This window comes from Stenella coeruleoalba (genome assembly GCF_951394435.1).
Source record: "Stenella coeruleoalba genome assembly, chromosome: 15".
Lineage (NCBI taxonomy): Eukaryota > Metazoa > Chordata > Mammalia > Artiodactyla > Delphinidae > Stenella > Stenella coeruleoalba.
This window is the reverse complement of record NC_137161.1, coordinates 36,412,195-36,438,607: the sequence shown is the minus strand read 5'-3', so window position 1 is coordinate 36,438,607 and position 26,413 is coordinate 36,412,195. Positions and strand designations below refer to the sequence as shown.

General features: G+C 39.0%; 1 protein-coding gene across 10 annotated transcripts in view; it reads right to left on the bottom strand.

Annotated features, from left to right (window-relative positions):
* The window catches only part of PLCB4 (phospholipase C beta 4), a 418,385-nt gene that overhangs the window by 63,256 nt on the left and 328,716 nt on the right, over positions 1-26,413 (bottom strand). For all 10 annotated transcript variants that reach the window (XM_079944160.1, XM_079944161.1, XM_079944159.1 and 7 more), the window contains 12 exons: positions 25,094-25,202; positions 21,016-21,226; positions 19,929-20,022; positions 16,776-16,855; positions 16,152-16,236; positions 13,512-13,602; positions 11,455-11,550; positions 6,566-6,666; positions 4,396-4,431; positions 2,201-2,342; positions 1,479-1,563; positions 1,019-1,143 (listed from right to left, as the gene is read on the bottom strand). In XM_079944160.1, the coding sequence (XP_079800286.1) occupies positions 1,019-1,143; positions 1,479-1,563; positions 2,201-2,342; positions 4,396-4,431; positions 6,566-6,666; positions 11,455-11,550; positions 13,512-13,602; positions 16,152-16,236; positions 16,776-16,855; positions 19,929-20,022; positions 21,016-21,226; positions 25,094-25,202 (1,255 nt within the window). The remainder of the gene's footprint in view (positions 1-1,018; positions 1,144-1,478; positions 1,564-2,200; positions 2,343-4,395; positions 4,432-6,565; positions 6,667-11,454; positions 11,551-13,511; positions 13,603-16,151; positions 16,237-16,775; positions 16,856-19,928; positions 20,023-21,015; positions 21,227-25,093; positions 25,203-26,413) is intronic.

Sequence of the window (26,413 nt, the reverse complement as noted above, 5' to 3'; positions counted from 1 at the left end):
GGCAGCATCACCAAGGGGTGGGAAACACAGTCAGGTCGCATTCATGCCAAGGGAATGCAAGTCATAGGACCTTTGGATCAGTACAGATCGTAGGGAGCAAGATGGATTGAGATCCACAAAATATGGTGGATGGACTTGAAAAGAAAATGCCCCCCAAATGGGGAAACATGGGAGGTACCATCATAGAGCAAAGAACAGAACAAGAAAGGTGTTTTGGTATTTTTCTTAACCAATATTAAGGACCATGCTGTGGCATTAACCACAGAAAGTGAATAGGTTTTGTGGCATATTTCTCACCTGTTTTAGGTGAGTAACTAGAGCCTATTATTTTTCTATTTTTAATTGCAATCCTAGGCCCTTAAGCAAACTTTGAAAACTTGACAAATTTTGTTTATGCATTCACAAAAATTGACTGCTCTCCTTGCAGGGAAAAAAAAAAAAAAGATTATATACTGGAAACTTGCCTCAGAATACACTTTGGAGGAACAAGTTATATATTAGTACCTCTAAGGGTATAGAACTCCTTAAACACGATTTTAGCAGAATCTACTCCATAATATTCTGCACTCTTATGGTGAGATGCCACTATTTTGCTGATCTCCTGCTGAATGTTAACAGTGGGAAGGGTACTTTCCCAAGGAGAAATGAGTCATAGTTACTGCACAAAGATGCTCAAATACTTCTCACTTCATTCTGCCTCTGGACGAGAAGGTAAGTTTGATCCAAAAAGAAGAAAAATTAGACATATTTTGGCAAAAGGGACAAGGTTTAGCAGATTAGTCATGGCATTTCCAAAAGGATATTCAATTGAAATCAAAATCTATTGTCTTCTACCATTGTTTTATTGCTCTAGTTTGCATTTTTAATTTCTCACCATTCTATAAATCCAACAACACATTGTGTTGCCATATGTCTGCTTCCATGAAAAAAATGCCCACAACCAACTGATGGCAACTGTTGGCACCGTCCTGTCAAAGCATTCTCGTGGAATTCGAGGTCACTGGACATCAGTTCCTACCTGGGGTTTGATAGTTCAGCGAAACCATCTGGCAGCCAGCGTTCCAGAAAATCTGAGGCATGTAATTACTGGAATCGACTCGGCCTCCCTTGGGGTAAATGCGACTCATTTGCCGTTTGTTATAACTGTGTAACATATTAAGGAAAATGGCAAAAAGAGTATTCCGGCAGTGCCAAAGAGCTAAAACAATGAAGATCTAGACCAAAAATGACACACATATGACAACAGAGAACAAATTTCACATGTATAAAGGCTGCTTAAGAGAAAAACCACAGTTCACCGTGTGGATTATAAAAACAATCCACATTTGGGCAGGTTTTCCCGGCTGCTGTGGTCTTTCACATACATTATTTTATTAGTTCTACAACCACAATAATATATTAGCCATTTTTCTATTTTAGAGATTCCTGCCAAACCCAAAGTTCACCAACCACTTATTCCACTTAATACATAAGGATACTTCACAAATTCAATCGCATGTGTCTTCAAGTAGCCCAGACCAACTGACTCATTAAAAGAAGACATGTTATAATGAATATTGCGTTCTGTAAAGGAAAGCAAAGATGCACTTAGAAACCCTGCCATCAAACCCTCACAGAAAGACAAGCGATAAATATAATTACACCCTGAATCATGAGGCCTTGGAGGCAGATGCTTCCTCACTATATCAGTAGCTCCTAATTTCATTAGCATCCTGTGGCTGGAGATGGCTGACTTAAGAAAAGTGTGATGAATTAAGTTTGGAGTCATTAAACCAATTATGTGTATACCAATTGCCATTCATAGCCACCCCTGAAATATGTATTTCCAATGAGGATGATAGCTTCTCCAGTCCAGAAATAATTATGAAAAGTCTGAAAATACTTGATACGTTTTTGGAGACCAGCTTTCGACAGAAAGCAGTCTTATAAAAAAGTATATCTAATGCAAGAGGCTAACCTCTTGGATTGCTACCAAATCCATAGTCTGTCAGAGCCACCTTGTGGACGATGTCGGGAACGACAACACAAGGCCCCCACATGCCAAGGACGTGTCACTACGTGGTCTACGCAATGAAAATAAGGTGAGATGGAACAGTCCACGTGCCCAGAAAAGAAAATGGCAGCAAGTCAGATCACAGCTCACAGCATAACGTAAGAAAAGCAGACAAAAAAGGCAATAGCATTTAGCCTTCGGTGTTACCTTCAGCCACATGGAAACCTTGAAACTTTACGGGCTGTGCATAGTTGATCATTGTGGACAAATACGGATGGATATTAGTGGTGGCGCCTACATATTTATAAGATGCCATCCACGCCTGCTCATCTTCTATAGTTACCAGGCCCTACGAGCACAACAAAGGGAACATGCACGTCAGTGACTTCAGCAGGACTCTCAGATTTACGCTTCAGACTGCCTCACTAGCGATAATTTGCACACACACAGATCGAAAGATAAAGACTTCTTTCTTCTCAGTTATCCTAACTAAAGGATAACTTTAAAAGTGAATGTCCACTGTAGCTCCAAATAATGCAAATGGAGATAATAGTAAAATATGAAGTTTACCTTACATTTGGGGGACATTTTTTAGATTTTCAAAGGACTTTATTCTGGAAACTATACTGAAGTTCATAGCAATGCTATGAAATATGTATAGCAGGTATTATCATTCATGATTTCACAAATTGTGGCATAACGTCAAAAACGGTGGTCCTTCAATTTTAGTGTAAATCTAGGCTTGTTAAATCACAGATTCCGGGGACCCACTCTCAGAGTTTCTGATAAAGTGAGTCTGGGGTGAGGCCCAATAATTGGCATTTCTAACTAGTTCCCAAGTGCTAATGATATGGGTGGTCTGGGGAACCACACTTTGTCTAACACTGCTTCGGAAACCAAGCCACATACATAAATGGTTTACGGTATTAAAAAAAAATGCTTATTCTTAAACTAATGTGAGAACCCACTATACACGACCTATTACTGCATTGTTTTGCATAGAGGCAAAGAGAAACAACTTATTGTAGTTCGTTTCATAGTAAATCAGAACAAAAGCAACAAAATCAACAACAAAAATAACGCCTTCAAAAGTGATCTACATTTAGTTGAGATTGATAGTGAGGAATGAACTGCTGACTCACATGAATCAATTCATTGGTTAAAAAAATAGGCCATTTGTTTATCTGATAACTTAACATTCTAGATCATCAAACTGATTGCACCAGTAAAAGTCTGAGATAAATAATCAAATAATGTAACTTGGGATTTTTTAAAAATAAATTTTTCATATGTCCTGACTCCCCAAATAAGGGCAGAGGCATGTCTAATTCCTTTCTTGTGTGTTTAATGATAAGTAACACTGTACCATAAGCTAGGTACTGGCCTGAGTCCCTGCATGACAATCTCGTTCCTGTCAGTCATCATGTGTAGCAAGGATTAGAGTCTGACCCACTGACCACATGAGAAGACTGAGTCCTTAAAGATTAAAATAACTTGGTCACAGCTACTTAGCTAATAAATATCAGTGATCACAGGTCAACCTGTCCTTTTTTGACCCCAATACCTTACGAATTTCTAGTAGGAGAGAATTTCACAAATATCTTGGGCGAAGACTGGGATCAGACTTAACCAGAATTATTCCAAACAATATTTAGACAGTAAGAAGATAGGGTTTTACTCCAAATAAGATAAGACCCCATATACAACAAGATAGTATTTTCTGAAGCTCTGAAGTGTGGGAATCAAATGACAAGGTAAATTTTTGCATCTCACTACTATAATAAACCACATACATTTACTAAAAAAGACCACTTTGATATCATGAGCCGTGAAGAGGATAAAAGAAACTAAAAATGTAACTTTACTTTCCTTACAATAAAATCAACACCGAATAATGTTAGATAAAACTCCTAGAATGTGTACAACATGAACTGACAATTTTTCAGAATGTCAATATAGTCAGAACAAGATCCCCTTCCCATTTTACTATAATATGAATTTGTTGACCTATAGGTCATTTTTATTTTAAAATTCAGTGTGTTGATGATTATGTACTCTTATTGTAGGAATGAAATCTCAAATTCCAACCACGAAATTGCCTAATTGCACTAAACACTTATTTTTAGGAAAATCATCTTATTTGCCTGTGCTCTGTTTTGTGATTTTATCAGGATATAATCATTTCATCACTGTGATTAATTCTTTCTTTTGAAGACTCATATGTAGATGCATTGAGCATGTAAATATTATACCTATAATACCTATAAACAGTCTGATATTTCATGGGGCAGTGGGTGGGGGAAGATAGAGTAACAACACTTAGTACAAAATGCTCAATATTAGAGGCCCACGTACTGTGTCTTATAATGAAAACAAAATGTACAATGAAATTATTTTGTTACCTTTTTGTTGTTTTCATGTTCAAGGTCATCTGAAGCCTAAATTAGAGAAAGATAAAAATAATTTACCTCTCTAAAGGGCAAACTTCCAAATTTACTAGCCATACATATGTAGATATTTAAATAAATTCATGTACACTTGTTATTCGATTTATTTGTTAAGATGGGAAATTACTGGTAACATAAAGGCATAGATAAAGTGAGAACTGAGAAGATATCATGGCATAGCTCTCTTTCACACCATAAAAGCTCATCTTAATGCTTATCTCCCTTCTTTGTTGATAGTCTTTGCCTATTTTGATGCTTCCTTATGGTAATTTAGTACATGATTTAGTGATGGGGCTTGGGAAATAATCGATGTGGTCACCTCCTCTGGTATGTAAAGGGTCACTCTTCAGCTATTCAACACTCATGTCTTGTGTTGATAAAGGCAGCATAAAGGTAAGTACTGAGTCTTAGTAGGCATCTATTAGTCTGAAAGTAGCTGCAATTCTCTATATTGGAGAAGGTAGGGGTAATGGCAGTATTCCCTTGGCTTTGTTCGGCAGACAAATTTGCTTCCATTTTCTTAGCACCCAAGGCATACACCTACCCGCATCTTCATCCTCTGTCTTAATGATCAAGTATCGCTGCTCCCATCAAAGACCACACCCTCACATCACCATAATCCCACCCACGTCCAGGAATTCATTTATCATTCCATATTCATTCATCCTAAAAATAATACTCCCTGGACTCCTCGGGTTCCCTTTAGCCACCAGCTCCCCTTTATAGCAAAACTGCCCAAAAGTGTAGTGTCTCCTCACTCACATCTATCTGCTACAGGGGTCCCAACCTCCGCACTGAGACTCCTTTTTCCAAGGTCGCCAATGACTCCTAGGCCAATGACTCTTGCATCTTCTTACTCAATCACTCAGTAGTATTAAAAAAATCAATCACTTTGCCAGGGGATAGCAGGTGGGGGAAATGAGATGTTGATCAAAGGGTACAAACTTCCAGTTATAAAAGGAATAAGTTCTGGGGCTCTCACGTACAGCATGGTGACTACAGTTAAGAAGACTGTATTGTATACTCAAAAGGTGCTAAGAGAGCAGATCTCAAATGTTCTCAGTGCGTGCACACACACACACACACACACACACACACACACACACACACACACATCACTACCCCACACACAAAGGTAATTATGTGAGGCTACACTGCCCCGTTTCTTTAAACTTTTTCAGTAGCTTCACATTTCACTTAAATTAACATTTGAGTTTCTCACCATGCCCCCCGTCACATCCTTCATCCTCCAGTTCCCACCTGCCTGTCTAATCTCATCTTATTTCACTCCACCTCTCACTCAACCCACTCTGTTCACCCTGCCTTTGTTGTTGCTACTGCTGTGGTCCCTCTCTGGGCAAAGCAACACCTCTACTCCTGTGCATGGCCAGTTCCTCTTTACCCTTTGGGTTCTCATTTCCTTGTTTTATTCTCTCCGCCTCTTTTTTTTCCATCTGAGCACTCACTCTTAGTTTTGTAATAGCACCTATCACAAATTGTAATCATATAAATGACTGTTTACTTGTTTGTTGTCTGTTTCCCACCCCCTTCCAATAAACTCCCATCAGCCTATCAGCTCCATGAGGGCAGAAGCCAAGTGTGTTTTGACCCTTCTGGGTTGTTATGGCCTAGAAAGTGCCTGGCACATAGTGGGTACACAGTTACTATTTTTTTGGCTGAATGGTTGGATGGATGGAAAGATTTTTAGGCTTATTCTACATTAAGAGGGAGACGAGATATCAACGAGTAGGACTGGTTTTCTAATGAGGGCTTGCTGGGGTGATCGGGGTCATTTTCCTGATGATTTGAATAGGTTAACCTTTGCTGCTGGGGTGCTGCTGTTTTCTCCCTGATCACCTATAATAATGCAATAAATAAAAACATCTGAAGGACATGGGCCGAAGAGGTAGGGGTCAACACTGGGCATGACTAATGAGTCACTTAAATGTCCTTTCTAACTTAGTATTGTGCATGCCTCGAGTTCGGGTATTGATTGTGGCCACCCAATTGAGAAGGGGAATTACAGCCTACTTATTCTCTTGTGGCTCTCACATTTCTGAAATGCTATAACTAACAGCTGCTACCCCTTGCAAGTCATGAAAGGAAAGGGAACCAAGACTCTGACCTTCTTAACACTATTGGCAATAGCTTCCTTGTGACCCAAGTCGTCTGCAGAAAGTTCATTTCCATATTTGTATTCAGGGTGAGCTTCTTCCTCTTGCTCAGCTGTGTGAAAGACAAAAGGAAAATCCATGAAGCCAACTTACCACCAAGGGGTCAGGCCTCCTCCATAATCTTGGGTAAAATATAAGCACTTCTAGAGAGGAAGGAAGCTAAATGAAAATGGGAACATTTAAATAAGCATTTTTTTTTTCAAATAAAACTCTCACTAAACTCTTACCTACTCAAGGTCAAGGAACATATCTTGTTACTTCTCCTGCATCTAGCATGACTTTTTAAATTGAATATAGCTGATTTACATTGTGTTAGTTTCAGGTGTATAGCAAAGCGATTCGTTATATATATATATTTTTTTCTGATTATTTTCCATTATAGGTTATTACAAGATATCAGATATTGTTCTTGTGTTACACAGTAAATCATTGTTAGCATGGTTTTTACATGATTGATGCTTAACAAATTTTTCTTAAGTGAATGATTACTTCCTTTCCAGTATACTAACCTTAAAAATTAAAGCCTCAAACACCTCAGGAAGAACTGTGACTCATAACGGGTATTTTGATCCTCTATGACACCCAGAGGAAAAAAAAAAAGATATAAGAGAAGGAAAGTACATTTGATAATTCTGAAAAAGAGTCAAAAATGTCCACTTGAATTTTATGGGCATAATAACTTGTGGCCGGGAGTGGTGTGATATAAAAAAGATAGAGCTTGGAAGGACTTACTGCTCTCCTAAATCATTTGCCAAATCTGGCTGCGGTTTAAAAGACTCTGAAATCATTCATTGGGCTCATGGTGGGAAGGGAGCAGGAAGTGGGTGCTAAGTCAAGCTGGTGACCCAGGAGCCTGGCCTGGCTATATAGGGAGGCACAGATGCCATCACCCGGCCCACCAGTCCAGGAAATTATAAGAACCCTGGTATCCACCCAAGGCTGTAGGTGGAAAAAGGATTGCCTGTTGGAAAATTAGGCACATGCTGGTGTGAGATCTGTATTCCCATGATGCCCATCCTGCAGGGGCTCCCAGGAATTTGCCAAAAAACTAGCCAGAATCAGGAGACACCCACAGGCCACAGGACAAGGCCAACACAAATCCACACTGTCACTATACTGGGCATGAGGGACCTTTACTATTAAAAAAAAAACAAACAGTGAAAATATTTCTGAGGGAAGTGAACAGACCCATAAGAATTAGACATTTTTTTGTTTTAAGTATGTTTCAAAGGTGGAAAGGAGAATTCAAGAACAGGAGTAAATGAAAAACTTTCACCGATTCTAAGGTGCATTTTTTCCCCGCATTGTAATATATCTAATATGGCAATGTATCCTTTAATCGATGGCATTTTACGATTCACTGGAAGCAGTTTTCTTTCTTAGTCAATAAAATAGTAGTGCCTTTCAACTGACAGTGTCTTAGATTCAGAATTTTAGATTGCTTTTTGCACAGTGTTATTCCCGGGAAGGGATAAAGGTAAGGGAAACGAGTCAGACACCCTCCTCTTCTGGAAATGATATTCTGATGAGAGGGTATTCTGGAGGCAGATGATTTTTTTTTTTAAGTAGGTCATATAGGCCTTGGGCAAGAAAAAAGGATTTGAGAAGCTGAAAGAGGTCTTAAAAGAATCTAGTCCAGTGTCTTCATTTAAAGGAAATAGATTCACAAATATGATTTGAATTGTCTGAGGTCACAGAGTTAGAATAGGAACCTAGATTTCTCAGGATTCTAGCCCAATGCTGTTAATGTGACACTGGGTTTTCATGACCTACAGTCTGTAACCAAGATTTTGAAACCTCCCACCATCACTACTGAATTTCAATTTTATATCTAGTCTAACCTGCTTAGCCAGATATAAACTACTTGAATTTCCAGGGGTACACCCCATAGAAGGGGGAGAGACTTAGTAACTGTTTTAAAAGGGTTGTATGACTAAAGGTTAGCATCTCCTGAGTGTGTATGTATGCATAGATACACCCATAACCACACACAATGTGCTATTCTCCACTGTTTGTCTGAATCTACATCCAGCCTAATGACTGGGCACACACTTCCACTGACTGAGAGCCTTTTCTATTTTCTACAGCCTCCAGGCAGGCCTGCCCTCTTGAACTATGCTTGGTTTCCTCTTGCCTGCTGTGTTGAAGTATTTAAATGAGAGACTCTAGTCATTCAGGTATAGTAGGATCATACTGTGATAGCAGGGTAATTACAGCCAACTGGCTGACCAGAGCTGAAGTCAAGTATGACTGAGGAAACGTGAGACTCACATATGTAACTGGTATAGCAGAAACCTCTATGGCCTTAGAGAGAAATTCAGGTGCATATGAACCCATATATTTCTGTTAGAACAATCAAAATTTTATCTCAAACATTTTGGAATAACATGGGAATCACTAGAGGCAAATTTATTTTGTCTATAGGAATAATTTGCATTTGCATAAAAGTTGGGCAAGTACCCTTAAGGACAAGTAAGTGGAATCCTGCTGACCCCTCATTTTAGATTAATGTGTGTGTGTTCAGGAAACTTCACATTTTTGACTCACATCATTTATATATTTTTTCCTTTTTATAAAGAAAAATATTTTACCAATGATTTTGCATATTTATGTTCGCTTTATATTCCTATACATTAGAAGGACAATATTGTAAGGTACAGAAGGTCTTGACCCTGGAGTCAAGGCAATTCTGGGATTGAATCTTAGTAACATTGCTCACCAGCTGTGGGATTGCATGTAACGTATGTTACCACTCTAAGCTTCAGTTTCCTCATCTGAAAAATTAGTATAATAATACTTATTTCTTTAGCTGCATAAAGATTAGATGAGGAATTGATGTAAAGTACCTAATCCACAGTTGGTACAAAAATCGTAGTTATTATTATTATGATTTTTCTTAATGTATTCCATTATTCTTCAGTTTATTTTACTGGATTAGAGTATCTAGTAACACCTTACATGTGTATGATGATCATCTATGAAACTTAACCTAAGTTAAGGGACAGTTTTTATATAATATTCAGACTTTCAAATTTTAGAAGTATTTTATTGATCTTTTGAAATACTGGGTTGGCCAAATTTCCATAGGATGTTATGGAAAAACCTGAATGAACTTCTTGGCCAACTCAGTATATTCCTTTCAAGATTTTATTCTTAAATCTTGTTTGGGTTTATTATTTGCAAAAACTGTGAAATAATATAATAAGCAATGTGGCAGACTGTATTTTCCAAAGACAGCCGCAATAATATCAGCTTCCCACTGATTCTTCTACAACGTGATCTTGCCTCTCACCCACCCCCTGGAATGTGGGTGGGCCCTAACTAAGACTGCTTGGATGAATAGAATATAGAGGAAGTGATGATGTGCCAGTTCCAAGCACGGCTCTTAAACAGTTTAGCAGCTTCTGTTTTCTGCCTGTTGGAGCACTGGCTCTCAGGACGCTCTGTCAAGGATCTTGGCCACCATGATGTGAAAAGCCCAAGCCACTTGGGGAGGCCACATGGGGGTGCTTGTGTCAGCTGAGCTCCCAAAAGCCAGCCAGCATCAACCGTCAGCCACGAGTGAGCCATCTCAAGACACCTGGCCCAGTGGAACCTTCAGATGACTCTAGCCCCTGATGTCATCTGCCGGCAACCGCATGAGAAACCAAAGGGAGAGCCCTCAACCTGAGCCCAGGTGACCCACAGAACTAGGAGAGATAATAATAAAGTGTTTTGGGGTGGTTTGTTACACAGTAATAGATAACCACAACAGGCATTGATTAAATACTGCCAGGTATCTCTGGCCTCCCAGACCCTCCCTGATGTATAAAACATATGGAAGTAAGTCATGTTCCCAGGCAACATAAATCGTTCATAAAGTCTCTTCCATAGTCAGGAGTCTTTATTAAGGGGTTGTGAATACGAATCGTTGATTCTCACAGCTTTTAGGTTTTTACCTATAATGTCAAACTTTCCTAAAATCTACTCTTCTATTTCAGATGTTTATATGAAAAACAGAGTTTCTACAAATGTTTCTAAATTACTTAGCCCCAAGACACTATCTAAATTCAAGGCACTAACCAATAGACACTCAATGTATGTCCAAACTATTCTGTTAATCAACTCTCATGTCATTTTATTAATCAATTCTCACGATACATAATGAACAAATAATTTTCTAAAAACATTCCAAATCTTTCAAATGACCCATGTAAAACCAAAGATTATGGTAGTGGCTATATGGCCAAAGTAAAAATAGAAGCTAATAACAAATATTAAAATATTTTGAGCAAGGCTGCCTTTGCAAAAAATATCTACCTGTAAATACAGATACAGGCAATTCTGGTGAGCTGGTTATCTGAAGGAATTTGAACTTGAAAGTTTAATTCTGGCTTTGAGTTTCTAGTTCACTATAAGTGCACACAAACCAAGCATTTACTGAGGGTCTCTATCCAGGTTCCTTCCCTTTTAACTCGCCTTACTGCTGTCATCAGTAACAGCACTGATGTTCAGGTTTTGTTTATGGGAAAGAACTGCAGAAATGTTCTTTTTATTCCAAGCCCGACCTTCTACAGCAAGTGCTTCAAGGATTCTCTGGCTGTGAGTTTCTGCTGAATAGCTGAACGCACAACAGGAAAGGAGATGACTAAGCTACTAAAATCTAGTGTGCAGGTAAATTCTAAGCCATACTATTTGGAAAAATACCCCAAAATAACAAAAGATTAAGGTTGGTACATGTACCTGACTATTAGGAATTAGAATGTTGTGTTATATAAAAGGGTCCACTGAGACAACTTCATGTTTTTCTTATTTTAAAAAGTATTTTTTGTGATGTGTAAATTTAAAACATCCAACTCACCACTTTCTATTTCCTCTTCATTGTCGTCCTCTAAGATGTTCACTGGGGCAGCGGATTCTCCTGCTTCCATCATACTTTTCAAAGCTTCAAGCTGTTCTGTTATTAAAAATAAACAAGAAGGAGATGGAGACAGGTGTTGGATCACTTATAAAATAGGTTTGAAGATCAACATGGAGAAGGAAATGAAAAGGGAAGGGAAACCTATTGTCGAGGCTCCTGAGGCTCACCCATGGCCACTGTCTCCCCAGCCCTGGTGGCCTTGAGTCCTTAAGGCAAGTACAACAACCCTATCATCTATACACACTGAGCCACTATTGGAACGTGAGGGAAATGCCCCATATGCTGGTCACCAGGTTGAGAAGTCACAGCTCAGTCCCTGTGAAGGATTTGAAGCTTGATAACAAAAGCCCGGAATTTGGAGCATCTGGCACAGAGCAAGGTTTATGGACTGTTATGGTGAAGTGACAGAATAGAGACTGAAAAAGCTTCAAGAAAAAATATTTTTCTTTTATTAGTTGTGAACACATATAAAAGATGTCTAACAGCCAGCATTAAGAACATTGTTGGGGGGCTTCTCTGGTGGCGCCATGGTTAAGAATCTGCCTGCCGATGCAGGGGACACGGGTTTGAGCCCTGGTCTGGGAAGATCCCACATGCCGTGGAGCAGCTAGGCCCGTGCGCCACAACTACTGAGCCCGCGTGCTGCAACTACTGAAGCCCACGCACCTAGAGCCTGTGCTCCTCGACAAGAGAAGCCACCGCAATGAGAAGCCCACACACTGCAATGAAGAATAGCCCCTGCTCGCCGCAACTAGAGAAAGCCCGAGCGCAACACAGAAGACCCAATGCAGTCAAAAAAAAAAAAAGAATATCGTTGGGAAACAGGCACTCTTCATATATTATAGTGAGGGTATAAACTGGTACAACTTTTCCGAAAGTCAGTATAACAAGATACATATGATATAAAATGTGTACATGCTTTGGCCAACCAACTCTAATTGTACCAAGGAGAAGGCTGCATGAATGTACAAAATGAACAGCCAAACATTTTACCATTGTTGTTCTCATAGCAATGAAAATCCATCAACTTGGATCTGTTTAAATTACACTATGTGCCACATAATAAATTCTGTATAGTGTTTCATACACTAGAATCAAAAAAAAAATTATACATAAGAATTAAAATTAGTATGTAGATTTATATCCTACTGGATATGAGTATACTTCATTGGTTGAATTAAAAATGACTAAAAATCAGTATATTTAACATGATCCCAGTTTTGTTAAAAATGCATGTATATGTTAAAAGTGTACATGTGTACATGTGTCTCTAATACATGTATATGTGTGTAAAATATATAATTTAGTGCTATTTTATTATATTTTTCTTTGCTGTTTTCATTTTCCTATAGCATTATTGCTTTTGCAATAAACATAAACGAGCTAAAATAGTTAAAAATTTTAATTTAGAATAACCAAGGGGAAAACCACAATGCAATCATACCAATATTTGATGCTATTCGTTCACTGAACTAAGAGATTTGTTGGAAGAAAATATTTTCAAAGAAAATGTTCTGGGAAAACACAGTGGGGGCAATGTCTAGATAAAATCATCTCCCCCCACCCCCCGACCACACACACATTCACACTCGCGTATTACCTAGGATCCCTAGATATGTATATATCACAGGGAAAAGTGCAAAGGGAAGCTTTTAAAGAAGGCTTTAGAGTGTATAAAATGATAAAGTGCTAGTTCCTTATACCTGACAAATTCTAAAATGCTTCTTTTGCTTTCTTCTCATCTTTCCTTGGGACTCCTCCAAATTCTGATCCATGAATATATGAATATGTTTTCCCACTGCAGGAAGGGGTTGATGTGGAACCTAAACTTGAATAAAAATGTGGCAACTTTTCTCTGCACAGTATATAGAACATCACCACTAGACCTGCTTTCCCCCCAATCCGTGGTGTTAAAGTATATTTCGTTCTAGATAGCTGAATTGTCTCAACATGCAAGATACGTATGCTTCTGCCATAGATGAGTGTATTTGACTTACTTTTTTCAACCTCAGATTTCAGCCGTTTATTTTTGATGAGTATTTTTCTTTTGAGGTCATTTGGGGATGGCAAAGGCCTGCCTGGTTCCAGCTAGAGACAAAGAGAAAAGGCTGAATTCACGACAGGGTTGTACTTCTCCCTTCTCATTCCCAGCCCAGAATGAGCAGAAGGCCAACCAACATCCACTAGATGGCAGTCTGCACAGTTTTACACTTTCATTCTGCAACCCAAACTAGCCTGAGCTTTGCCTTACACTAAGGCAGCAAATTTGGCATCCACAGGGTCTCTAGAGCTTTGCAGAGCTACTCCACGTTCCCCAGGGAGTGGGGTCTGACCTACAGTGGTCTTGGGGAAAGGGGTCCAGCTCAACCCCAGACCTTGCCGCCTTTAAGTACCTGGTAAAGTACAAGAGGTGATGGGGTCAGCTGGGGTCAGAGGTGCCCTCCCAGGCAAAGTCAAGAGGCTCCTGAGCCCCCCCAAGTGTTGGGCTGTACAGTAAGCTGGTCTGCTCAGTAGGGTGATCCATCTTCAATGCTTGGGATTGTGGCTTTGTGGGTTCAATAAGAGAATTAAGAAGGAAGTGGTCCTAATTATTGAAATCTGACCTCTATTATGGTTTCATTGGCTTGGATTAATGTCTGCAAAGGGGATGTTCCTTTATTTGATTACTTCTGATCCACAGAACTGTGCTGTATCCAGTCATCCATTCCCCATCCCCCCACCATCCATCTATATACCCACCTACCCTTCCACGTGTCCACTCATTTTCCAAACTAATTTTTATACTATCTGTACACGCAAGGCACCGTGCCTTCCTATGTCAGTCCTAACTCAAATGAAACCCTCTGCCGAAATTCTGCTCCTTTTGGGAAGCCTGCTGTAACCAGTACACTCCAAGTGATCTCTTCTGCACCTGGATATTGGCAATAAATATTCACCACACTAAAGCCCATCTGTTTTAGTTACGGTTTTACATTTGTATACTGTGCCCTCCTTCCAGGACTGAAAGTTCCGTAGTTCAGATCTTAATCTCATTTATATTGCCTATACCTCCCATAATCTCTCATGTATGTGCACATCACAAAGAATGCAGAGATCTTTCCGTAAAAGCCAGCACCTTAGTCTAACAAAGAAAATAAAACAAACAAAGGGCCTAGGTAAAAAATAAAATAAAATAAAGCAAGCATGTTTCTTAGTTTAGGTTCCCTTAGAATCAGTCTGAGACAAAGAGGAAAGTACCAGTAATTTATCTGGGGGGCAGCTCCAGGGAACTCCAGCAGAGGAGTAGGAAAGTGAGAAAAAGAAGACAGGCAGCCATGAAGGGTGTGCTATCAGGCAAGTTGTCACTGTGGACGGGAGCATGATCCCACTGGGGAACTTGGGGGGACAGTGGGGACCATGTGCCCGGAGTCATCCCGCCTGAGGAATGAGGGAACACGGGGCGGGGGTTGGTAATTCTCTGGTACTTCTGGCCTCACTTTCCTGTGTGCGCAGAGCTCCAGGGACCAGAGCGTCCCCCCAGCAGCAGCTGCAGGTGCTGGCGGTGGAGATCAGGCCGGTGTGCAGGGAAGCAGGAAGCACCGCCAGGATGTGGACGGGGCCCCTGCAGCCAAAGCTTCAGCAGGCTGAAAATATCCTCCTATATCTTTTTTCAGTTCCCAAAGATGTACTTCTGCAAAACTCACTGTTAAACTACCTGATGTGTTCCCAGGTAGCACAGAGCACCTTCCCCCTTTAGTCATGGCGATGTTCTATTGCTGCTTCGGGCTACCGTGTTTGGGCCTATCAGCTGCTCATCAACAGTGGGGCAAAATATTTCACTACTGTAGAGGGTTTCATACTTTCTTTCACTCCAGTAGCTTTCATGTTACTCCCAACATCTTGGGAGAGTGGATCTTAACCACTTGGGGGTTATGGATCCTGGTAAAAATCTGATGAACTCTCTGGAATGACTGTATACAAAACGGCAAACTGTATGCAGTTAGAATGAGTTCACAGACCCCACAAAGCCTATCTATGGGGAACAGGTTAAAAATTCTTTGTTTGATGAAGGAATTAGTAGGTGTAAAAATGAAGCTCGAAATAGTGCATATAACATTGCCCAAGAGTTTATTTTGGACTTAGGAGCTTGAACTTCTGGCTTGTGACTTGATCCAGGGAACTTCCCATAGCAACAGGCTCCCGTGGGTGCGGAACCCTGGCTGCACATTTGATTTACCTGGAGAGCATTTAAAAAACACCAGGATCTGGCTGAACTCGAATCAATTTCAGAATCTCTGAGTGGGGCTGTGGCAGAGGTATGTTTCACGGTTCCCCCAGGCGATTCTAACCTGTCACTGAACTTGACAATGATCACCAACTCTAGACTCCTGGCCAGTGCGCACTTTGTGAAATTTTAGGACAGAGGTCTCAGAAGCCATAGAGACCCCATGATCTTCTGAATAAAACTGAGCCAGATGTTTACTTTATGCCTCTCTCTACACACCCCTCTGAAGCACAATGGAAGCTTCCCATACCAACGAATTGAAATACACATGAAGATCTTTAACATTAGTCCTCCAGAACTACTTGGCCCTTCAGAAATGAATTTCAAAACAAATCCATTCATGTTAGAAATATGGTTTGCTAAAAATACATACTGGATGTGATTCAAGTGCTTGTTTCAACAGGAGATCTCCAAATAGATCTTCGCAATATTTGGACATCTTGTACTGTTGATATTTGCTAGAGGGAAAGAACCAACATTTGTAAATTCAAACATCCATTAACTGTCCAGAATAAGAATAAGAAACATCCATTCCTAGCGATTAAAAACTCTCACTCTGCAAAATGTTTGATTGTCCTCTTGATGCTAATGGGTTAACTGGTGTAGTTTTAAAAGAAGTCGATTCTTCCCCCAAACTAAGAGTTGGTAAGCAGAGTAAAAAGTGTCTTTCAAGTTCATCAAGTCTGACTACAAACATACTGCCAAGTCTTCCAACTCAATGGAACATCGAGCAAGGTGTCCTGCTCTCTGAACTTTTGTTTAGAGGAAGCATTTCTAAAACACATTAACATGACTTTTTTTTTTTTCTTTTCTTTTGTGGAAGTGTTGAGAGGTAGTGGTTTGAGTTTCTTCTCTTTTTTTTTCCCCCATAAGACTATGTGTACTTACCACTTCACAAAAGAAACTATTCGGTTATTCAAAAAGATGTAGAGCAGGGGTGGGGAATGGGGATTAGGAAACAACACTTAGAGACTTGGAGTAGAATGAATCATTATACCTGCAGTGATTTTCAAAGGAGAGAATTACAGGATATTCAGATGTGACAAATGCAGTTTCCTTGATGGCTTGAATAACATCCTTGAAAGATAAAGAGTGTTAATGAGAGAGGAGAGAAAAAAAATTAAGGTACCTGAAACCAATTGGAGACTATTAATTTGAGCTTTTCAGAAAGTCAGTTTTGGCAATTAAGACCTGGAGAACCCATTTACTGCTACAGACTGAGTCCCCTGTGGTTAGACCCAGGCACAGTTCATGGTTAATGACACTTTTTTTCAAAGCTACTTTTACTTCTCCAAAATTAGGGTGCTAGTAACTGACAAGACATTTCACCTAAATGGCAGTGCAGTTCCTTGCTTGATAATCTGCCAAGATGGGTTCAGAGCTCACCTTTCTCACTGAGGAGCAGGTGAGATTTCTGCACAGAGATTTTCACAGCAGACCCCTCTCCTTCCCCTCTCGCCTCGAGGAGAAATGTGTTGGTAAAAACCTCAGGACTGTTAGAAGCTTTTATTGACTTTCCTCTGCCTTTTCGCACCAGAGTTGGGCTACATTTCATTAATTCAATGAAGACTCCTGTGAATTGATGTGACATTTGCAATATCCCTTGTTTTGTATCACCCTGGTAGTTAACCATGGGGCAAGTCCCATCATTCTGTTAGTTGGGAAAATATTTGACAATAGCTATCTAGGGAAGTCCATTGGAAAGAGTGGCCTAGGCTAGACAATCTTGGAGTATTTTACTGAGCATTCTTATGGCTCAGGTGGTCCTTTAGCTATTCTTGCTTGAAGTTTCTTCTCAGGCAAAAATGCCTTGAGTCACTTCCCAAGTGACCTTGATTATCCACTTGAGTTGACCTAGAATTACTCCTTTAGGAGAATCTTGGCTCTGCCCATGGTTTCTTCTTTGCTCACCTCCAAGCTGAGAGGGAAGAACTTCCTTTTGAGCTTCAGCTTCCTTATTAGGCTCCTTAATTCTATGAAAAAAGATGTCAACCCTTGCTGTCAGTTTGGTGGCTATGCAAACTCATGGCTTCCCACTTGAACATACTCTTGGTACTTCTCAGGAAATGTAAACTTGAATTGATTGATGTTCAAAACTCACCAAGATCTTGGCTAAGAGAAGTGATATGCATGGAGGGTCACGGGTCTAGGGTCTAGGTGTCTGTTTTTAAAAACACTCTTGGTGGGACTTCCCTGGTGGCACAGTGGTTAAGAATCTGCCTGCCAATGCAGGAGACACAGATTCAATCCCTGGTCCGGGAAGATCCCACATGCCACAGAGCAGCTACGCCCATGCACCGCAACTACTGAGCCTGTGCTCTAGAGCCTGTGAGCCACAACTACTGAAGCCCATGTGCCTAGAGCTTGTGCTCCGCAACAAGAGAAGCCACCGCAATGAGAAGCCCGTGCACCGCAACAAAGAGTAGCCCCCACTCGCTGCATAGAGAAAGCCTGCACGTAGCAACAAAGACCCAATGCAGCCAAAAATAAGTAAATAAAACAAATAAATCTATTAAAAAACAAAACAAAACAACCCCAGTGATTTTCCACATGTTGGCAGAGTTGAGAACCATTGATCCAGAGGCTGAAATAATTCTCTTGAGTTATACGAAACTGACAGAGGTTGACGTACTTGACATATTGTCCAACCACAGAATTTCATTTTTTCACTTGTCTTTTGGCAGGACATCACTGGAGCATATTGAGGAACTTGCTAAGAAACCAACCTTCAAATTGTACATAGAGATCACCAAAAGGCCATGACTGAAATCCAGTTTATAAAAGTGTAGATTACATTCTGTGAGGATCTTACGGGGGGCGACTTCTATCTGGTGTCAGTACTGGGGAATAACTGTGCTTCTCTGGACTAACTACTCTGTATGTATTTTACAAATCCTGTGAATTATCATGTTTCTCTCCTTGCACTGAATTCAAAAAAGTCTGGAGCCCAATTTGTGGTATGGCTTGAAAGTTTATAGGATCTCTTGACAAGCATTCATTAAACTCTAATCTCACTATCTTACTTTCTTACCCATATAGGCACTATTTATAATCTATTTTATTTCCTGTATTCTATTTATCTTTTTATTCCACTTTGAAAGTCCTTCAGAAAAAATGCAAAGTAAGTAAGCACAAAAATAGATAAAATGAAAGACTGTTTTTAAAGTAAGTGGAACAAGGGAGGTTCTGCCGGAGAAATCTCATTATATGGCACTGTCACCAGTTGAAAGCAGAAAAAGTAGCATGAAGGAAATATTAAGTAGAAAAAACATTTTTTCTTGACTTTCTCTGTAAAACTGGAAGAATGGAATATAAAGGTAAGATGCTTGAGAAGATGAATAATTTGTTTTCTCCACTCTGTCTCTGTTTCCACAATAGTTTGGAAAAGGCAATGGTGAGGTAATTTTAAAACTTACCTTGGAACCCTCCTACACGGTGGTTCGGAATGTAAATTGGTGCAGTCACTATGGAAAACAGTATGGAGGTCCCTTAAAAAGCTAAAAATAGAGCTACCATATTATCCAGCAATATCACTCCTGGGTATATATCCGGAAAAAATTCCAATTCAAAAAGATACATACACCCCAGTGTTCATAGCAGCACTATTAACAATAACCAAGACATGGAAGCAACCTAAATGTCCATCGACAGAGAAATGGATAAAGAAGATGTGGTACATATATACACAATGGAATACTACTCAGCCATAAAAAAGAATGAAATCACACCACTTGCAGCAACATGGATGGACCTAGAGATTATCATACTGAATGAAGTAGGTCAGAAAGAGCAAGACAAATACCATATGATATCACTTATATGTGGAATCTAAAATATGACACAAATGAACTTATTTATGAAACAGTTTTTCTATGTCTGTGAGTCTGTTTCTAACAGTTACCAAAGGGGAAAGGGGGTGGGGAGGGATAAATTAGGAGGTTGGAACTAGCAGATATAAACTACTATATATAAAATAAACAACAAGGTCCTACTGTATGGCATAGGGAACTATATTTAATATCCTATAATAAACCATAATGAAAAAGAATATGTATATATATGTATAACTGATCACTTTGCTGTACAGCAGAAACGAATACAACATTGTAAATCAACTATACTTCAATTAAAAAAAAAAAGAAACACTTACCTTAAAAAGGATATCTGTGCACATTGCTTTTCCATGAGTTATTATTGGTTCTTGGTCCTCACCTTTTCCATCCCAACAGTCAAGTTCAACACATCTAGGAACATTGTGATTTACCAATATTAAACCTTTACAATAAAATAGTGTGTGTACAAATGAAAAGACATCAGAATAATTTGTTTTCTATAGAAGTAGAAAATGGAATGAAGGAAGTAACACGATTATTTTTTGGAGGATGCAGGTTAAAATTGCACCAGATTGGTGTCATCAAAAAGGGACTGTCAGAGATTAAGAGAGAAAAGAGATGTAACAAGCAGTGAGGTTCTGGATGAAATCCTAGTTGTGACAAAGCTGTAATAAAGGACAATTTGAGGACAACTGGGAAAATTTAGATATGGGCTGGGTTTTATAGGATGTTAAAGAATACTGTAAAAATTTTGTAGGTGGGATGATGTTACTTTGGCCATAAATTAAAATGTTCTCATTGTTTCAGTGACTCATATTTAAGCATTCAGAAACAGATGTAGTGATGTAGTTAAAGTCCTTTAACATATTTCCATACACACAGAAAACAGTGAGTTGAAAAATTAAGTATTGGTCATCGACAATCAAGAAACCAATCATAATGTAACTACATTTCTTATTTTTCACTTTCTGCATTTTTACCATATTTTAAACCTCAAATATTTTCCTATTTCTGTAAAATTAAAGCCATTTAAAATAATCTTTATGATCTGAGAATGAAATTTTAGAACTTTGAACATTAAGTAAAGCTAAATTTGCAAGTGTCTATGACCAACAGGAAACTTAGCATGACTTCTTAAAATATGCTATCTTTTTGGTAATGTTGGGGGAATATTTTAAATTTACAGTAAAAAAAAAAAACATCTTTTGACCCATAGGAGGACTCTAGACCTTCTGGAACAGATACCAATTTTCCTTTCTCAAGGTTAAATGGCCATCATAATCCATTAAAGAGAAAGACAAATGTCCTTTTCACTCTGAATGCTACTTCCTATTTTTCAGAGAAAACTAAATTCAATTGAAGAGCATCAAATCCAAAGAAGAAACAGTGTCTTGAGTTTCTGACCTGCAACCAGCCAGGAGGACCTGTCTGTACATTTCTACTGAAGACTTCCCACCAAACTGTCTGCCAGTGAGATAGGTGTTGTGGGAAGAGCTGATGAAGTAGTGAGCCAGAGGGTGGTCCATTTCTTGGTAAAGCTCTAGGCGATCTAGGAAGACTGGGGCATTTTCATCTGACATCAGGTATCTGCAAAACCCATCACTTGATATTTGGCCTGGGGGGAAAAGGAATATCATGGTAGACTTATGGCTCTGAAGATACACATCTCATGTTTTATTTATGACATTTGAGGCAACTTAAACAGGAGGAGTAAAAACTTCTTCATAGTCTCTTTCCCAAGAACTTTCGTCTTTCAGAACTTGAACGAAGTACCCGCATTGCATAAGTAATCTAATGCTTTCCACAAATAGGAGGCATCTGCTTTCACATCCATGATGGCAAAACAATCAGTTCCCTAAGTTCAAAAGTGCAGCACCAGGAGCCAGATTGGAGAAGGGATGAGTGGCCTCTCTGGATTCAAATAATTCCATTTTCCTATTTCATCTAAAAAATAGGATATGGGACCAGTGAGATGAGTATTCAGTGGTCATTGAAACGTGATCCCAAGAGCCACCACTCATCTCAATCACACCTTTGTGACATGGGACAGGGCCGGTGTCAATATTTCTGCATCTTCTCCTACCCTGTCAACCATCAACAGCTTCAGCTTCTTGCATTTACTTAAGCATTTCCAAGTTACAAGCTGGTTTCAAGCTTACAGAAAAGTACAGATAATAGCAGGATAAACAGCTATACCACAGCCTTGTTAGATCTTAACCTTTTCCTTTATTTGCTTTACATTTTTTAAAGAAATGCATAATTACAGATGCCCATGAAGCACCCTGTGTGCCCCACCTCAACTCCATTCAATTCCATCTTTTTATTCCTAGGTAGACAGCCAATAATCTAGTTTTTGTGTTTAACATTCCCAAAGTGGTTCTGTAACTTTATATGCATTTATCCAAAAAGTAGGTAGTTTTGACTATTTTAAAATTTATATAAAAGTTACCCCATTATTTGCATTTGCAGCTTGCCATTTTTTCTGTTTTCTTGTGACTTATCTAGTTAATATAAGTAGCTCTTGTTCATTTATTTTTCACTGAGTAATGTATAGTAGAAGTATGCAGTGTGTAGAGTGTAAAGTAGTCCATATGTGAATATACCACAATTCATTATCCATCATTCTGTTGATGGATATTTAGGTCATTCTATTTATAACTAAACGAACTGCAGTAAAAATTTGTGTGTCTATCTCCTTGGACACATACATTTATACTTTCCCAGGCACTGTGATAGATGCAGGATAGAAGAAACAGACAAGCCCTACCTTCATGAAACTCATATACTATGGGTGAGAGAACAAATAAATTAAAAAATAAATATAATGTTATGAAAATGCTAGAAGGAAACAGAAAGCAGGGTAGGAAAGCAATCAAGAATGACCAGGATGCTGTGTTTGCTATGTGGCCAGCAAAAGTCCTTCTGACGAGGTCACATTCATGCATGGGGAGCAAGCCCCATGCACCCCTGGGGCTGCCCCATCCTAGACAGAAAGGTCAGCAAGTGCAGAGACCATGTGATGGAGGGGAAAGTAGCTAGAAATGAAGAATCCAAATCCAAATCTACATCGGTTGGACTTTAGTCTTCACTAAGTACTTTGGATCTTATTCTGAGTGTGCTGGGAAGTCTTTGGAGCATTTTGAAGAGTGGAAGAACATAATTAGATTTGATTTTAAAAGGTTTACTATGGCTGCTGTGTGGTACATAAATCGTAGGGCATTGAGGAAAGGAGAAGACTAGTTAGAAGTCAGCTGGCCTCATCTAGGGAGAGATGATGTAGGATCTGATAGTCCAGTAAGTGTGGAGACGGTGAGAAGTGATTTATTTTCAGGATAGATCTTGCAGGTTTTGTTGATGGATCAGAGATGATGTGAAAGAATAAACAAGTCAAGGATGATTCCAAGAGTTTTGGCATGAAAAGCTGGGTGAGTCATGGTACCATTTTCTAGGCTGGGAAAGGGACAGGTCTGTGGATGGGGACAATCAAAGCATATTATGTGTGTGTGTGTGTATATATATATATATATATATATATATATATATATATATATATTTGAAATGTCCACTCAGCATCCAAATGGAGAGGTCTACTATACAGGTCTGTAGTTTAAGAGACAGATTAGGAGTGGAGAGTTTAATCTGAAAGTCATGTGTGTATAGAAGAAACTTAAAGCCATTGGCTTGGATGAGCTCATTCAAGGAGTGAGGATAGAAGGAGCAGAGATCTGAGGACTGAGCAAGGCCACTCTGACACCAGACTCGGGAAAGACATGGGACACTCTCTAGGGTACATACTTGGAAGTAAAGAGGCTGGGCTGTAGGAGAGGCATATTTTCCACTTTATTATTGACAAAATATTCATCAAGGTGGTTGTTTGTACCCATTTACACACTCAGCATAGTTGATAAGAATGCCTTTGGCACCACATTCTCACCCATACTTGATAATGACAGACTTTAACATTTCTGTCATATGTGAAATGGTGAAGCTATGCTTTTTAGATGTGTCAGTGGTAATTTCATAGACTTTTAGGACCTGGGAGGAACTTATACATAATAAGACACACCTCTATCATAACATTTATCACACCACCAAGGCACTACTGAGTCATAGGTCTTTCTCCTTCAGTAGATCACAACCGCCTTATTTCATTTTGAATCCCCAGCACCTAGCACAGTGCTTGGCTGTGCCTATAAGGATTGAAAGCAGGCGACAGAAATACTAGCTGAATGACTGCATGAACGCCACCATCTTACAAGCAGGGAAATTGAGGTCTAGGAATACAGTTCCTTGCTCAAGGTCACACAGCAACAGGGGATGCAACAAAAATCACATCACCTCCCACCACTGCAAAGTACTAGATTTTCTGCCAAGCCACTCCTCCCTTCACTTAAATCACATGCCATGTGGACTTAATTATGATACTCAGGATATTGATAAAGAGGTAAGTAATGAAGCAGTCTTTCTGAAAATAGATATTTGAGACCCTAGCAGAAAAGTGTAAATGTATGACTATAACCAAGGGAAAACTCTGTTGGGCTTGGAAAAATATCAGGGGTAAGGCCACATGGTATGGTGGGCCAGGCATGCATGTAAATGGGTTCTATGTGGGTCCAGAGAACGTATAAATCTTTCAGCCACACTCACTGAGGTACAAAAAAAAAAGAACCTCTATTCTAAAGAGGAGAAAACTGAGGCCATGATACTCATGGGCAGATGGGACAGAAAGAACTTAACCTAGATCTCCCTTCACTCTCCACCGAGACATAAGGCCAGAGACTCCAGATCAGGTATCTCCTGGCACTCTCTGGAGATATTCTATCAGCATCATCGCTCCCATCCTTTGCAGGTGTTTCTCATGGCTATAGAACCAATCTTAACTTTCCTCTCCATACCTTTCCTTTGTTAAATGTTGGAATGAACAACACATTGTTTCCAAAGTTTCATTGAAAGAGGCAAATGCTCAAAAACCCCAACAATTTGCTAAATTGATTCCTATTTAATTTCATGTCAATTGCATTTATCTTCCATACCAGAGGTCAAATGATGAGTAAAAAGACTCTTTAAATTGCGTATTAAATTTAGTTAGCTTGCAAAACTAAAGGGAGAAGAAGAAGGTGTCAATTTTGATAGCAAATGCCATTGTTTTCATAGATGGTGAACAGAGACTATAATTGGCATTTTTACATTTTAAGCACTATGCGATACTAAAGATAAGAAAGTACATGGGGAAAATATCACTATAGTTTAATAATAAATTTATCATTACACTTCAGGCAGCACGAACAAATTTTGGTGTAAGGTAAAATTTATACTTAGAGCAAGGAAAAAAAAAAAGTCAGTCAGTTATCAATCCTTGCCTCTAGAGAGCCCCAAAGCATTTAAAGATACCTTTAACTAAAAATTCAAGGACTTTAAAAGTTGCATATGTCCTTGATTTTTTTAAACAAAGAAAAATTCTCTCTGTTTACACTTTTCTTACCTTTTTTCTTCAAGTCTTCATCAGGCTCATACATCTCAATGATCTGCATTGCCCTTTTAGTATCATAAAATGGGAATAAAATTTCATTCAATCGAGGATCTCGTTGATGCTATGATGAGAAAATAACTCCATTTAGGCTGACATTCACCCTTGGGCCAGTACACATCACTAAAGTATGTAATTTCTAATATAAGATATATCTAGAATATCATGTTTACAGTTACAAAGAGAAGATTTCACTATTTTCCTGCCTTTCTTCCTAAAATAGACTTCAGAAACGTCCAAATTTGGTAGTAGTATTTTATTGGTTCCCCTCACTGAACTGATGAGGGAGAAAACAGAAGATACTTTCTTTCTTCAAAAGTTGACGGACAGAGAAAACGGTATGGCTTTGCCATACCACAGGCAAGACATTTGGCATAAGTGCTTATAAAAAGTGAGATCAAAAATCTTTAAAAAAAAAAAAAGGATAAACAAAAGCAAAAATTCAAAAAAACCCCAAATATATAACATACCCATTTAAATGCCAAACCAAAAACAACAATAACAAAAAACCCCTCCAAAACCCTAAAGTTAGACAGGAAGGATCATTTTATTTTCATTATGTCTTTCTACATGAATAAAAGATTTCTTGGGAACTGTAAACTTCATTCTCTTGAATCAATATTTATCAAAATGAATCCATTGTAATAGTTGAAAATTAATCAGCACAGGGATATTTACAAGCTCTAAACAATATGAAAATTTGTGTTTAAATATCAGTAGTTCAGAAATTCTATTTCACTATGAAATCTAACTTGGTTTGCCCCGAGGAAATTCTCTGGGCAGAAAGTACATAAATAATTTGGAGGTTGGTGATGTCATTCTTTTCAAATCAGCACCTATAGGCTCCTGGTGCTATGTTATATGAGGCACCAGGAGCAAAGCTATTTCTGCAGTTCTGTCATCCTAACTTTACAGCAGTGATGAAAAAAGTCCAACTTACTGACTCAGCTACAATCGTGTGTGTGTGTCTATCTGACTATCTTTCTGTACCTAGAGGTAGTGGGTCTATTAAACTTCCTTATTGTTTGTGGTAGATTAGAGGACCAAACACTGCATCCCTGGTCATCCATCAGATAAATAAATAAAGGAAACTTCAATGGAATAATGGCATATAAGCAGATGTGAGCAAAACTTGGTCAGTACGTAGGACACCGGCAACAACTCTTTACCCAAATATATGCACAGACTTTGAAAAGCACTATTGAAAAAGTATTGAAGAAACAATTGTTAAAAGTTCATATGGATCTCCCTTCCCCATTTGTTTTGAAATGATCA